At 36.6% G+C, this 15,560-nt stretch overlaps 1 protein-coding gene across 1 annotated transcript in view; it reads right to left on the reverse strand.

Moving 5' to 3' along the window:
* LRRIQ1 (leucine rich repeats and IQ motif containing 1) overlaps window positions 1-15,560 on the reverse strand; it is a 172,344-nt gene that overhangs the window by 63,467 nt on the left and 93,317 nt on the right. The window contains exons 16-21 of the mRNA XM_063447131.1: window positions 14,779-14,983; window positions 10,483-10,602; window positions 5,303-5,389; window positions 3,460-3,590; window positions 315-410; window positions 133-221 (exon numbers count right to left, since the gene is read on the reverse strand). Coding sequence (XP_063303201.1) covers window positions 133-221; window positions 315-410; window positions 3,460-3,590; window positions 5,303-5,389; window positions 10,483-10,602; window positions 14,779-14,983 — 728 coding nt within the window. The remainder of the gene's footprint in view (window positions 1-132; window positions 222-314; window positions 411-3,459; window positions 3,591-5,302; window positions 5,390-10,482; window positions 10,603-14,778; window positions 14,984-15,560) is intronic.

The following is a 15,560-nucleotide window of genomic DNA, read 5'->3' on the forward strand; positions in this document are numbered from 1 at the left end:
AATACTTTCTATTGACCTTATAACCTTGAAATTGATGATCTACATAATCCACGTGATTAACAAAATCCTAAAAAGAATTACCATGTTTATAAAATATGTATCATGTGATACCTTCACAGAAGAATTACTTACCCAACATTTTTTTATTCCTGATTTGTTTAGATTTCATTTTTTGAGCCCTCTTCAGCATGAGATGGGCTGTGGCAGAATCCTTAAAGCCCCTGCATGAAAGAATACTTAGTTACATACATGTTCTGTTTGCACTCCAATTTCACACGGACACATTCGGACAGCAAAGAAAGCCCTTTACATACCACTCATGGGAAATTTTCTCTTCTTTCTCAGACATGAACGAAATGTCAATCTGAGATTTCACGTTCGATGCATGTGACAGATTTTGTTTCTCCAACCTGACATTGGATGAAATAGTAGGCACAATCAGTTAAAAAGCAAATGTACTACGGCTTTGTAGTCTAGAGCTATTTTAGCCAACTGTTTATTCATTCCAAAATCTGAAATAAAATCTAGTTTAAATAGAGGTAGAAGGCTTTATCGTGAAAGGTCCTAAAAGTCTGTTAACATATTGAAATGTTTACATTTCAATTACTTAAAGAACATTTCAAAAATTACCATCAGCACACAAATCCTGCCACACACAGAAAAACATCTATATCTATATCAAGATATGCACTGACATTTTCTTCCACTAACTACAAAAGCTTAAATATATTTACGTGATTTATAAGTCAAGCACACTAATTCTTTTAACCAATATGTTGTTTTTCTGGAGACAAATTAAAGACACTGATAGCACAATTATACAGAAAAGATTACTTAATAACATTGTTACTGCGTAAGATTTTTGTATGTAAACTTTAACGTTTGTGGGGAAGTGAAGAAGGGGATTTGTTAAACTAAGTCAAGTCAAGGCTTTCATTTCTAAAAAGAATACATGTAAAAAAAAATATATATGCCTGTTTAGGAAACAACTCTTCATACCATTTTTCATTTTTGATCAGATAAAGAATTAGGAAAAAATATTAAAACTAAAACTAAATATTAAAACTTTGCTTAATTTATTTAAAACATATGGATTTGGGGTGCCATTATTTTAAGGTTTAGAAATATGTATTTCAGGGATTTTTACATTTATGTGTGTTACATGGATAAATAAAGCTTGTACTTAAATGTAATGACATTAAGCAATACAAATGTAAATGTATCAATAAATTTCACTTTCATTTTTTAAAACATAGGTGAAAGATTAATTGGCTTTCAGGTGAAGACATAAATCATCAATGGGTTGTTTTTCTTTTCGTAATTAGGGTTCATATAGATGCCAACACAAATAATATATCTATATACTAGATTATAATGGTTTGTAAATAAAAAAAAAAACATGTGGCAGAGGACCCTTGTAAACAAACTGTTGTTTTGGTTTAAAGTTAACAAAATCTGGTCAAGCCACTGTACATATGAAATATGGAAAAGGAAAGCCCTCACTTGACCAAAAGGTATACACTCATACAAGACAAGTTAAAGAAAATTGCCATCTGAGAGAAATGTGTTTTTCATTTTTTTTTAAGGCTGTGAGATTCTTAGCCTGCCACACATATATTAAGTACAACATACTTGAACTTCACAAAACAATCTTAAATTCCAGATCCATGGTTGGCAAATGTAGGTTTTGGTTGTGATAGCTGTGCTACTGATTTCCGTTAGGACGTCAATCCCATGAACTTACTCTCACTACACGGCCCTCAGTTCTTTATTTACCGTCTTTGGAACACAGCTAATGTTATTATAGAATGTGCTGAGATAATCTCATCCTGTGGGATATCACCAGCAATTTTCTGCCAAAGATACTCCATGATGTCTTAATTTCTCATGACCCTAAAATATTTCTCAATGAATTCTGTGTAAATTTATTTGGGCCTCTCATGATTTTCCTTCAAACATTGATTATACAAAATAGTGCTTGTCACGTACTTTATCTCCTGGTAGAGGAAGATATATATCTTTTTAGTGCAAAGATAATTTCAAGTTATCACTCCAAGCACCACAACTCACTACTGAGAGTGTGAACTGCTCTCAGCCAATGAGCTTAGCCCTGCAATGTAGGGCTTAGCTCAGGAGAGCCAATGGAAATTCCTACTTAGGAACTTATGGCTCTAAGGTAGACAAGGCGGGGAACAGCACCCAGGTGACAAGTAAAACTGTCAAAAGTATTTTTACTCCTTACAATAAGGTTAGTCAGGGCACTCCTGGCACCATAAACACTAAAGCAGTTTGCTGATGTGGTTATGGTGCTTGGAGTATTCCTTACATTTTTCATTTAACTTTTCCATCTATAATACACAAAAAATATATATATTGGAGTCTGAGACGTGTTAAACTGCTGGCAGTCACTTTATCATGTAACAAGGCTGCAAGAAAGTTGTTTTTTTCAGTCATTTCAATATATTACCCATGACCTTAAATACTATTTGCAGGTCTATAAAGTGAAACTCAGTGACACTAAAAGGCTTAATGCCATGGCAAGAACCCAACATGAATTTTACTTGAATTTGTAATGTTTATTTCTTTTTGTTGGCATTTAAGTCAAAAATATTTCCTGACTAAGCTGAATTATGTCCTGTAATAGACCTGAACTGGACAATCTCACCATGGATTTCCTTGCTTACAATTAAAGAAACACTCTGGGCACCAGCACAACTTTAAGTGCAATTGATTGGTTTTGACTTCATATAAATAAACAAATGAAGGAATGAATAAATAAAAACAAACAAAAAATAAACCCATATATTTTGCAGTTCTCTGCTGCAAAACCTTGTCACATTTATAATTTTCATAAAACGTCTTCCTGATCGGAAGGTATGCCGTGTAGCTCAGCCAATGAGAAATCAGTTTGAGCCGGGTTACTGACAAGACTCTGCCCCACAGCCGATCACTGTTTTCTTATCATCTGTATAGGAAGCTGCAGTGTGAAAAGATGAGTTATGGCTAAGGGGCAAGGTTCATCTGCAATATATATATATATATATCTCTATATATAGGTATATATATATATATCTATATATAGGTATATATATATATATATATATATATATACTTATATATAGATATATATCTCTATATATATATCTATATATATTTTTTTTTACAATTTTTTTTTTTTTTTTGCAAAATTAAAGCGTTTTGAATGTGAAGAAAAACACGACATGAATATGAGTCCAAAGGCATTTAGGTTGTGTTGGTGACTGGAGCGTCCATGCAGAATCTTTTAAATGACTTGAGAGGAACTAATTTTAACAGCTATGGCAGATTCACAGTTCCACTAAAAACTAAGCTGCTGGAATCACTGATATAATTATCCAGAATACAGTATTAGATATGCTCTATTTTGATTCAGTAGAAACAATTCCCCCAGGCTCTGCTAAAGAATGAGCAACATTTTACCTGCTGTCATTGCTAGTTCGGTCATATATAACACTGTCTGCTTCGGAACTTCCAGGTGTCTGCCAGGCTTCTACTGGACGCCATGGTAGAGAATGTGCTTTGTCTTCTGCAACAGGAATTCTTTTGGGAAACTAATAAGATGAAAAAATATGCGCCAATCAGATGTTTCAAAATCCTTATAGATTAGGTCTTTCAGTAAGTACACATATGTGCAGTAGAAAAAATGAATTGGAACATGCAGATAGAAATTATACTGAGCCTTAGAATGGTCAATGGACTTAGTGCAACAAAAGACCTTTCAGAGGTAAAAGGCAATAGCGTAGACAGGGAATAGCCATAGGCAAGAGACCCAGAGGTACACAAGTAATGAGAAAACTATCCAGGTCAGTGATCACAAAAAGATAGAGAAACAAAGGTCAAGATGGGTCTAACACCAACAAACAATCTGAAAGAGTACAACACTTTACACGACTAAACACCACAATAAAACAATGAACAACAGGAACATTGAGCTTTTATAGTGATCTACTTGGCTGGGATACAGTCGTCATTCAGCTGAGCTGAAAAAGCCAACATATATCAGTGTATCCGGCAGATAGTGCTCAGAGAAGCAATCAGTAGTCATTAGAATTTAGCTAAAAGTTTGGACACTGAAGGAGCAAACAGTGTTTGGGCTACTGTGACCAGGACATATCCCCCATATAAGCTGTTTTAGAACTACACATGTTAAGTGTAAGTAGGTGAACAGGGATTAATAACTTCTCACAATGCCTGCCAGTGGTGTATTCTGGATTTGTGCTGCCCTAGGCACGACTAAATTCGGCACCCCCTTATCTAAATTTGCCCCACTGATTCGTGTCAAGGCCTTTTTTTTGACTGACAGTCACACACACACACACTCACAATGACATGCTCAAATACACACTCACTGCCAGACACACACACACTGACAGTCACAAACATACTCACTGCCAGACACACACACATTTTCTCATACATTCAACAATTATTAATATATTTTTTTTTTATCTAAAGGGACATACCTCACTCATTGCCTGGCTAGAATATTATTACGTTTACACCTAGGTGGCAGCCAGATCTTGGGCCCACCGTACACAAGGCAAACAAGGCATTTACCCGGGCACTCGGGGCAGCATTTTTTGCCGCCCTAGGCAAATGCCTTGTTTGCCTTGTGGTAAATACAGCCCTGCTGCCTTCATACACCAACACATATCATGTTGTAGTGCTGCAGATCTAAAAAAATATGCATAACTGCTGAAATGTAATAAAATTAATTAAAAGTGTAAATAAAAAAAAAAAATCTATTTATAAAAAAAATGATAATGCATTACAATGTTCCTGGAGTTTTATACTTAACAGATATGTCTACATGGTTTTAAATAAAGTCTTTAGAGAGGATTTACTTTTTTTTCTTACTAAAATTAGTCTGCAGAGTGAATAAATAAAGAATTATAAAAACAACATTGCAATGTAACAGTCCATAGACAAAGCTCAGCTGTTGACATGGAGGATTTTCAGTATTTGTAAGTACTCCATCAATTTGAAATATTTCATCCATTGCCAAAAATGCAGCTGGTGCATATCAGAACATGTGCTAATTTTATGTAATTTGCACCCCTCCACCTTTTTAACTTTGCTACTGTGAAACAGGGCATTGGAATAAGTCCAAAATAAAGATCCCAAATTTTATAAAACAGAAAAAGAAATGCGGAAGAAACAATAAAGCACCATACAAAAGAGGTCAGTAAATCAAGATTAATCAACATGGTGAAGAAAAGTCTTGTGCATGATAAAATGCTAAAACATCTCTGTGAAATGTTACCTTTAGATGTTCTGGTCTATTTGAGCAATGAAGTGCTGCAGATGAGAAGTCAGTGGAATTTAAAGTCCATCCCTTATCCAAAGCATGCTGTACAAAAATATGAAACAAAGGACAGAACTGTAAAAACAAGACAGTATCTAACCTACAGAATATACAGTATCCAAGCTAGTTCACATACGTTTTCATCTCTCACAAATGTGTTTAAATATGACATTTAAATAAACTGATAACTACAACTTGAAGTATCAAAAACACAAAACAAAAACAGAATATATATTTATATATAAATCCAAATAGGTTATGGTGGTGAAAAATTGTGATTAGAAACCCCTTCCACCTGAAGTCTGTGGATAATTAATACAATGTTAAACAAAAATCTGCACACCAGTCAAGCCATAAGACTTGCTTTTCCCACAGAAATCCCATAACTGCAGCGATGTTACAACCGCAAAGGATTCTGGGTGGGCATATGCAAATTAGTTTAACAAAGAATCACATTTTTGCCTCATTCCATTTTAAACATGGATTCCTTTTAATCTGTGTTTGCTGTATACAACAGCTTGAAACGCAATATAGGAAAAGATGCAAAAACAGTGAACCACTCCTGGACAGCTGTTTCGTTGTTAATGCAACTTGTCAGCATTTTTTCCCCACCATAACCTAGTTGGATTTTTCTTCCCAAGCACTACCAAGCCTCAATAAGCAAACCAGTAACCAACCTCGTGCTGACGAGTTGCATTAACATCGAAACAGCTGTCCATGAGTGGTTCACTGGTTTTGCATCTTTTCCTATATTGTGTTTCAAGCTGTTGTATACAGCAAACAAAGATTAAAAGGAATCCATGTTTAAAATGGAATGAGGCAAAAATGTGATTCTTTGTTAAACTAATTTGCATATGCCCACCCAGAATCCTTTGCGGTTGTAATATCGCTGCACTTATGGGATTTCTGTGGAAAAAGCAAGTCTTATGGCTTGACAGGTGTGCAGATTTTTGTTTAACATTGTAGTAATGATATATATATATATTAAACAATGCTGCCTTATCAGCATTTGTGTAAGTGCCATAGGTACTACAGTCCTCTGTACCGGTTATAGAGTTAGGGGTTCTCTGGTTCTGTCCCATGGCAAGTATTCAAATGGTATGACATTTACCTGGGTCTCTTGTGCTTCCATGTTTCTTTTAGTCTTTATGATACAACTAAAGCCAAACTTCCCATTTCACTTCAGCAATATAATTTTTAGCACTATTTGGAAACTACTAATTGCCTGAGACTGGCTACTAGTTTTGTGGTGACTACTGGATCATAAACAAATGTTAATCCCCATGGAACCCAATAATGTTTTGACACATGATAGTGTCTTCCAATGTAGATGCTTATGAATTTGACAGGAGCTCCATAAAAAATTGACACATGTCAATTTTGACACGTCATTAAAGGAAAACTCCAGTGCCAGGAAAACAATCCGTTTTCCTGGCACTGGAGGTTCCCTCTCCCTCCCACCCCCCAATTCCCAGTTGCTGAAGCGGTGAAAACCCCTTCAATAACTTACTTGAGGCAGCGATGATGTCCCTCGTCGCTGCCTCCTCCTCCGCGCCGCTCCTCCTACTATCTCTGTCGGCCGGTGGGCGAGACTGATCCCGCCCACCGGCCGAGGAGACCTAATGTCGCGCATGCGCATTAGCGCTCCCCATAGGAAAGCATTGAAAAATATTTTCAATGCTTTCCTATGAGGAAATGAGTGACGCTGGAGGTCCTCACATAGCGTGAGGACGTCCAGCGACGCTCTAGCGCAGATAATCTGTGCTATGAGTCAGGAAGTGACCTCTAGTGGCTGTCTAGTAGACAGCCACTAGAGGTGGAGTTAACCCTGCAAGGTAATTATTGCAGTTTATAAAAAACTGCAATAATTACACTTGCAGGGTTAAAGGGACACTCCAGGCACCCAGACGACTTCTGCTCATTGGAGTGGTCTGGGTGCCAACTCCCACTACCCTTAACCCTGCAAGTGTAATTATTGCAGTTTTTCATAAACTGCAATATTTACATTGCAGGGTTAACTCCACCTCTAGTGGCTGTCTATTAGACAGCCACTAGAGGTCACTTCCTGGGTTCTAGCACAGGTTTCCTGTGCTAGAGCGTCGCTGGACGTCCTCACGCTGTGTGAGGACCTCCAGCGTCGCTCAAAACCCCATAGGAAAGCATTGAAATTATTTTTCAATGCTTTCCTATGGGGAGACGTAATGCGCATGCGCGGAATTTCCGCGCATGCGCATTAGGTCTCCTCAGCCGGTGAGCGAGATTAGTCTCGCCCACCGGCCGACGTAATCACTAGGAGGAGCGTCGCGGAGGCGGAGACAGCGGCGAGGGACATCGCCGCTGCCCCAGGTAAGTGACTGAAGGGGTTTTCACCCCTTCAGTAACCGGGGATTGGTGGGTGGGAGGGAGAGGGACCCTCCAGTGCCAGAAAAACGGATCGTTTTCCTGGCACTGGAGTTTCCCTTTAAGAGTAGTGGGAGTTGGCACCCAGACCACTCCAATGGGCAGAAGAGGTCTGGGTGCCAGGAGTGTCCCTTTAAGAAAGGCATAAAATCATGTTTAGAATAAAAAAAGCTCATTTAGATGGTGTACTCATCCACATTTAAAGGACACTGCCAGCAGATTTGAAAGAATATGAACAATAAAATTAAGCACTAAACATACATGTTTTTTCAAACAATAGTCACATAGAATTCTTCAAATTAAATAACAATTACGGTACTTAAACTTTCCCAGCAGCCATCTTTGTATGCATTTTATATATTGTGTCTCTAATGTTTTTAGTGTTTAGAGCTTAAGCCATAGCTACAGTCCACATGTGAGCCATCCCCCAACCACTTCTAAAGAAAGTTATACTCTTTAATATTAGGAGGATCTACCTCAACAATGAAGAGGAATTTCATTTTAACCTATTCAAATGTTTGGACAGTGTAACTGTATGCTCACGCAGTGCAATTGTGTTTTACTGTCCCTTTAAGCACTACAAATGCTTTCAATTAGAAAATCAGTACAGAGTTTCTGTATATTGGAAGGAATGATTTACCATACATCATATGAAAAACATCTCAAACAGTTCCAGTGACAGTTTTTTCTACTGATAACAGGGAAATATTAAATAGGACGTACAACTGGGGAACTGTAACATAGAGCAGGCTAGCTAATACTGTATTAGAATTAATGCAAATCTGGAGGTTATCACAAGTCAGGAATGTGAAACAGTCAAAAATGTCAAGATCTGCTTTGCTCCTGATACATAACAAGGCAAAAAAGAACCCTTGTATTAAATATTATCAGTTATAAAGAAAGTATATCATTTGTAAATCATCTACCAGCTTTTTATAAGAAAAGGAAAGTACTGTTAAGGCATGGGTTATCAACGTCATCACTAGGACCAATTGCCTGTTCAGAGCTTTAAGCAAGGCTCACACAAGCACAGGTGTTAATATCAGATTACCTCATACAACTGGTGTGGCCTGTACTATGCAAATAAAAGAGAATCAATATGGACGTGGTGATTAATTACTATATAACTCACTTTGTACTTGTTTAAAACTACTATAAAAATATAAATGAAAAAAAACAAAAAAAACTAATTTATAATGCCTGCAAAAGGACATTTAATATGCTTTAAAAATATTTGTACTACTTTTCTTTTGTGATTTTCCATTTTATTTTACTTTTTTACTATTCTTATGCATCTATTAGCGTTGTGCACAGTGGGAAAGTTTTGTTTAATTGAATACTTTTTTTTCCTGATATAGAAAGCTTGTTCGGGACGTCCAACTCTTGTTCATGTGAAGGTTCGGTTCAGCCGAATATTGTCCATGGAAAAATATTTGGGGAAACATTTGGACAAACCAAAAAAGGGAGAGAAAATGGACCAGTCAGGGTACTGCAAAATATATACAAAATTTTTATATTATGTACATATTTAGCAGTATGCATTTTCTCACCATTTGGTTCACAGATCAAGTGAGAAAGAGTAAACAATAGAGGGCAAGATAGGAAGAACATTTAAAAAAAATATCTATATTTATATATAATCAGGACTAGAAATTTGTAGTCCTATGCTACAGGCCAGGCCTTACATTCTACCTGTAAATGCAAGCCATAGCATATCCTCCAATTTCTACTCATCAGGGCTACATTTTTACTCAACAATTTTTTTACTGGGCAAGAACTAATTTTTATTCCTGATATAATATATTATACTATATATAAATTAATATATAGCTCTTTTTTTCTGCTCCTCTTTTTCCCCACTTTCTACTAGTCACTTCTCACTTGATCTGTAAATAAGGTCAACATTTAGTCACTGTCCCCTAAACCTCTATCATTATTTTTCCCATCAGCCATTTAAAATGTTCTTTTTTTTATGCAACCATGGACGGAACTCTGAATATAGAATCAAACAAAGATATTGGCCATTGCACTAGTCGTTTGTTAAGTTATACGTCTATTTGGTGCTTTGGAGATGGTGTTCAGATAAACAGCTGATTGGTCCAAATTTGGCTGGATTACAATTCATGTGCACAGAGCCTTCGCACGCACTGCTGAAACTTAATGAATAGGCAGGAAAAATATAAATATTTGTGTTTTATGGGGGTCCTTTGTATCCCTCTGGCTTATTTTTTAATCACAGTTCTTTTCAATACTGCTGGGGGAAATAATTTACAATTAAAAGCTTTGTGTTGTTTTGGGATGCTTAACAAGTTATTTGAATGTGTAGGAGATTTCCTTAACAATTCATGGGGCTTTTATTATGGATGTCTATTATCAAAGACTGTAGACATGGTCTACCAAGTACCTTCACCAAGCTTTAGAGGAGGACACTGGGTACTTATATAATAACTCAGGTTGGCAAAAAAAAGACTTCTGTCCATCAAGTACCACTTATCTATTACCTGTCCTTATTACTGCTGTCAAAAAAGTAAATAAATAAAAGAAGAATAAAGTGATTGATATCTTTCGTTTTCTTTTTGAGTGGTCAGTGATTAAACTAAGAGGTGTTAGTGTTTGCTAATAATGTTTTTTTAATAGAAAATGTGCACTTCTAACTACAACCCGCATTTCATTTTTCACTTCTTGTCATAGTCTTTATTTTAAGAAGAAACCTAAAAAAAAAATGCAATATTTCTTACTTCATCAAATGTAAAGTCATCCAAATTCACTTCTTCAAAGTCATCTTCCGGTTCTTCTCTTTCAATAGCTGCAAAAGCAGCAGCCAGTTTTTTTCTCAAGTGGAATCCCTTCCAAATTGCCTAAATAAAAAGAAAATGTTAAAAAGTTTGTTATTAGAAAAAGCCATAGATCATCTCCGAATACAGATTCACAATGTTATCCCATTAGGAAGATAAAACATCTCTAAGCTTGGTTTAATAGCTCAATGATCTGTTTTTTGAACTTTATGTGACATCTAAAACTACATGACAAATTAAATGCCTGCATGTGTCTGAAGCTCGGAATACCCAGGAGGGTCTTCTCAAGTAAGCAGAATGGAATTCTTAAACTCCCTCCACTGCACACAGCCTGGGTCAACTAATTAATGATTTGACAATTCCTTCAGGGTGTTTTAGAGCCCGAGGGAAAAGAAGATACAAAGAGAAAGCAAAGTATGTACTTCCAACCTTTAACTTTCGAATTTGTGCGACTCAAACAATCTCTTGTGTGAAACTCCCAAGGTTTGTGTGTCCTGCTATTTATAGGAAAGAAAAAGCAAAAAGACACAGTTAAGCTATTCTTAGTCTGTGCTTTATTGCGTGTATCCTATTGATAATTTAAAATATACCTTGAAGATAAATTGGTGTCTGTTCTAAATTATCTATTTGTTATGCTGCAAGACAAGTACCTTTTTAGAGCAGCACTATGCAGATGGTAAAAGAAAAGGACATCCCTTCGAGTAGATGTTTTATACTTTGACAACCCAATAATAATAATTTATGAATAATGAATAAGTGTTTTTATTGAATATGTTGTGAATATTCTAAAAACATTATGTAGGTACATACTGTGCTTTTTTTCTTTTTCTTTAAGCATTTAATTAAGTATTGTTAGGGCTTTGTAACTCCTTAATTTCACATGCATGTCTGAACTAATTTAAGCATCTTTCTTAATAGTCCCACGTTAGGCGGAGCAGTTCTGTTGTTTCCAGGTACCAAACACAGCGCGAGTACATCATCATATATGCTTGTGTTAATCATAGTGCTCTTGGGGCGTTAATGGGACACTATAGACACCCAGACAATTTAATCTCATTGAAGTGGTCTGGATGCAGTATCCCCACTATCAGACTATCAGACAGCCACTAAAGGTGCTTCTGGGATTCTAAAGGACTCTGAGTCCCTTAAACGACATTGGACATCCTCATGAACACATCCCGCGTCAGTGAAAACGCCATAGGAAAGCATTGATGTAATGCTTTCTTATAGGGAGAGCTTAATGCGCTCACAGTGCTCACCATGTATGTGTATTAGATTCCCCCTGTCGGATGACATACAGATTTGTATTCCTAACACTATAGACTCCCTTTAAGCTTAGGAGCAGAGAACTTCAGAAGCACTCTGCACATGTGTAGTCCTGAGTGGGGTTTGCCAAAGTTGCTCTCAGTCAGCCCGGTGTGCATGCATTTCAGGCTTACACACATTCCCTATCCCGTTAGCGCTTTAATCATGAGTTAATAACTCCAAAGGATGACTCTCTGCCATTAAAGGGACACTCTAGATCCCTAATGCACTTCAGCTTTATGAAGTGCTTTATATATGAATAGTGTGTCCTCTTATTCCTTTTACAGAAAGTGCAGATTTCAATAAAAATTGGCACTTTTATACATTAACTTGGTTACATCCCCTGGATGTCAATCAGACAACCGGTCCACTTACTTCTGAGTTGCTTAGCTCAGCAGAACTAAGCTCAAGAAGCAGGCAATTGCTCAGAGCACCTGTCTTGAGATGACTTCTCATTGAGCTGCATTGGGAAGTCTGTAATTGAACTGCCATAGAAAGTCTGGGAGGGGGCTAGAAGGTGAGAACTTGCATAGGATTTAGACAAGATAATTGCAGCTTTTGCAAGCTGTTTTAGATATGGATATACTACATACTTCAATTGCATTCTTTCAAACTTGCAAGACAAAATATGTACAATGGAATATAAAACATATCTTATTACACTTGTCTTACAATACAGTTGATAGTTTAGGTAATATCTTACAGGAGTATATGACATATAGTGCATGTGCAGTGCCTGTTGCTCATATAATTTTTAACTGATATGAAAATTTGAAATCAAAGATGGAACGGAGGGGAAGGGGAAAAAAAAAGGAAAGAGGAATATCCACTCCGATAAAAACATTATGATAGGAAAGTACGCAAGTGGTATATTCTTGCCATGGGGCTCAAACGTTTTCCAATGAAGGGACAATATTGTACGACAATGCAGTCAAGTGGTCCAGTAAGTAATGTTCTTGTAACTTAGCTTTTACTTTCAAAAATTGATGGAACCGATGTTCCCAGCCAAGCAGCAACCAGGGGTCTTCTAAGGCCAATGTTATCTTATTAAAAAGCTTTTGGTCTCCTCTCTGGAAGGCTTTCAACAGTCATGGGTCCAAGTTAAAGGGTCTTTAAAAAAAAAAAAAACTGCTAATAGGTCCCCCATCTCTCTCCAAAAGGGAACCACCACCGGCCACGTCCACCACATGTCGAAGTAAGTACCTCTACGGTGAACCATAATTTTTAATTTGTTTGTATTTGGGATGTGGAGTGTCCTTTTAAAATACAAGAAGGCAAATGATGCAGCAGTGTACTAAATACACATTTTATTTATTTTGTTATCTGGATATCATAGTTTTTGTTTTATTTTAAACATAAGATGTACTTTTTTTCTCAAAAATAGCAAAAAGCAAACTTTAAAAACACAACTGCCAAAAAAAGAAACAATAGAGAAGATTCTTAAAATAAAAAGGTTGTGGTGAGAAGAGAGAACTGTAAATGATTCCTCGAGAATCAGTAGGAGAGAAACAGATTTTTAAACATAAAGTATTAATCCCAGAAGTGTCTACAGATGCACATTTCATTTCAAAATTAAGAAATATATTGTACTGTTCTACAAACAGGCAGAGGGCATTGTCCAATAATATCTCTCTAGAATGGTTACAATATTTGTTTGAAAATATTTAAAGGGACACTGTAGGCAGCCAGACCACTCCAGCTAATTGAAGTAGTCTGGGTGCACTGTCCCTTTTGCACTTGGTGCTGCTCCATAGAAACTGCAATGATTACATTGCAGCACTAAGTCTGCCATCAGTGGCTGTCTCGAATTGAAACAGACGTTTGGTCCGTTTCAAATACCGAATCGAAACAGACTTTTGGTCCGGTATCTAATGCTGGAGGACCTCCAGCATCAGGTTTTTTCCTCATAGGAATGCATTGATTCAATGCTTTCCTATTGGGAGGTCTAATGGGCGCACGGCATTTACTGCGCATGCGCATGTCAAGGGAAGGAGATGGGGGGGGTGGAGGGTCGACCCTGCACCGAGAGACATCTGCGCTGGGAAAAGGTACGTAATTAAAGGGTGTGAGGGATGGGGGAGGCAGTGGGAGCGGTAGTGCTAAGAATACAGCTTTGTATTCCAGGCACTACAGTATCCCTTTAAATTTTAAAATATATTATATCTAAACATATATATAAAATATTACAATATTAAAATATTTTTAACATTTTTAAATCATTTGAAAAGCTTATCTAAAAATATTAAATCAGGGCTATAATTTGTACACATACAATAATTGCTCCAGAAGTTGATATATGTAAAAAGTTGCCAATGTGCCACACAGTTAATTTAAAACTTTGGAAACAGGCAAGCACAGTGACCACAACTGAAAAACAAACTTGTCCTTCTACAGACATTTGACCTATTGGGAGGTATGACATGTGGAGAAGGGCAGAAGGGAGGAAAGAGCACAGACAGAACAAAGAGAAAATTATGTCAACAAAAAGGAGAACTTGAAAGACAAATCTTAAACCAGTACTACGGTAGTGAAAAGTCAAGATTGTAAGCTCTTTCGAGCTGGGTCCTCATCAACCTATTGACCCTGTAACATTTTGCAATTGTCTCATTTATTGTTAAATTTCCCCCTCTGTAAAGTGCTGCAGAATATGTTGGGGATATTTAAATGATGATAATAAATATGATGGGAATATGCAGATGAATTGGAAGAGGATATTGGACAGAAAACAAAAAAACAGTTGCCATGGAAACCAATGGAATTAGCGGCAAATCCACTGGTTTCTAAGTGACTGCTCATCTAATAAAATGTTGCCTCACTACTTATTTGGGTTTCTTTGTGGACCTAAATAAATCTAATGTTATAAAAGTTGGACAAACAGGACATAGCTTAGCATGATATTCATCAGAATTAAAAAGACAAAAGGAGTGAACTCACCTGTATTACTGTAGCTGCATGATTTTTCACATCCAAACATTTAGGGTTTCTATCTGCTTTATTTTGCCAGCCACGTTTCCTAATTGAATAACTCCTCCAAGCAGACTGTATGACAGAAGCAGCCTCATGGAGTCTTGCATAGTAATCAATATCTCTGCGTACCACATACCCTCTCCAATGTGATTGGATGATAACAGCGGCACAGCTGATAAAGAAAAACATAGAAAACAAGTGATCAATACAAATGTATACAGTGCTTAAAAATACCAATCATCAATTTGTGTACCAGACTTATGTCACAAATAACACGATCAACACGAACTAAAACAGTAAAATGGAATCTCCAAAAACCCTAACAATTTATGTTCCTTGTAGAGCAGTGTTAATTTGGGCGGCAAATTTCAATTTAGTTTTAGTCATAGTCTTTTGACTAAAAAGTAATTTTCATTTTAGTCATATTTTAGTCATCTGAATTGTTTTAGTTGACTAAATCTAAAAAATTATAGGTGACACAACTAAAATCTAATGGGTTTAATTAAAGCCTCTATCGGTATCTCTGTGTCCTGCCAGCCACCCATGTGTCTCATTCCCTCAGCTCCTCATGTGTCTCATTTCTTCTACTCCCTCCCCCCGTGTCTTACCCGGCAGTGTTAATTTTGGCGGCAAATTTCAATTTAGTTTTAGTCATAGTCTTTTGATTAAAAAGTAATTTTAGTTCTAGTTTTCTGAATTGTTTTAGTCTAGTTTTAGTTGACTAAAATGGTTAGTTGACAAAATTAACA

This window comes from Pelobates fuscus, chromosome 3 (assembly GCF_036172605.1).
Source record: "Pelobates fuscus isolate aPelFus1 chromosome 3, aPelFus1.pri, whole genome shotgun sequence".
In the NCBI taxonomy this organism is placed as follows: domain Eukaryota; kingdom Metazoa; phylum Chordata; class Amphibia; order Anura; family Pelobatidae; genus Pelobates; species Pelobates fuscus.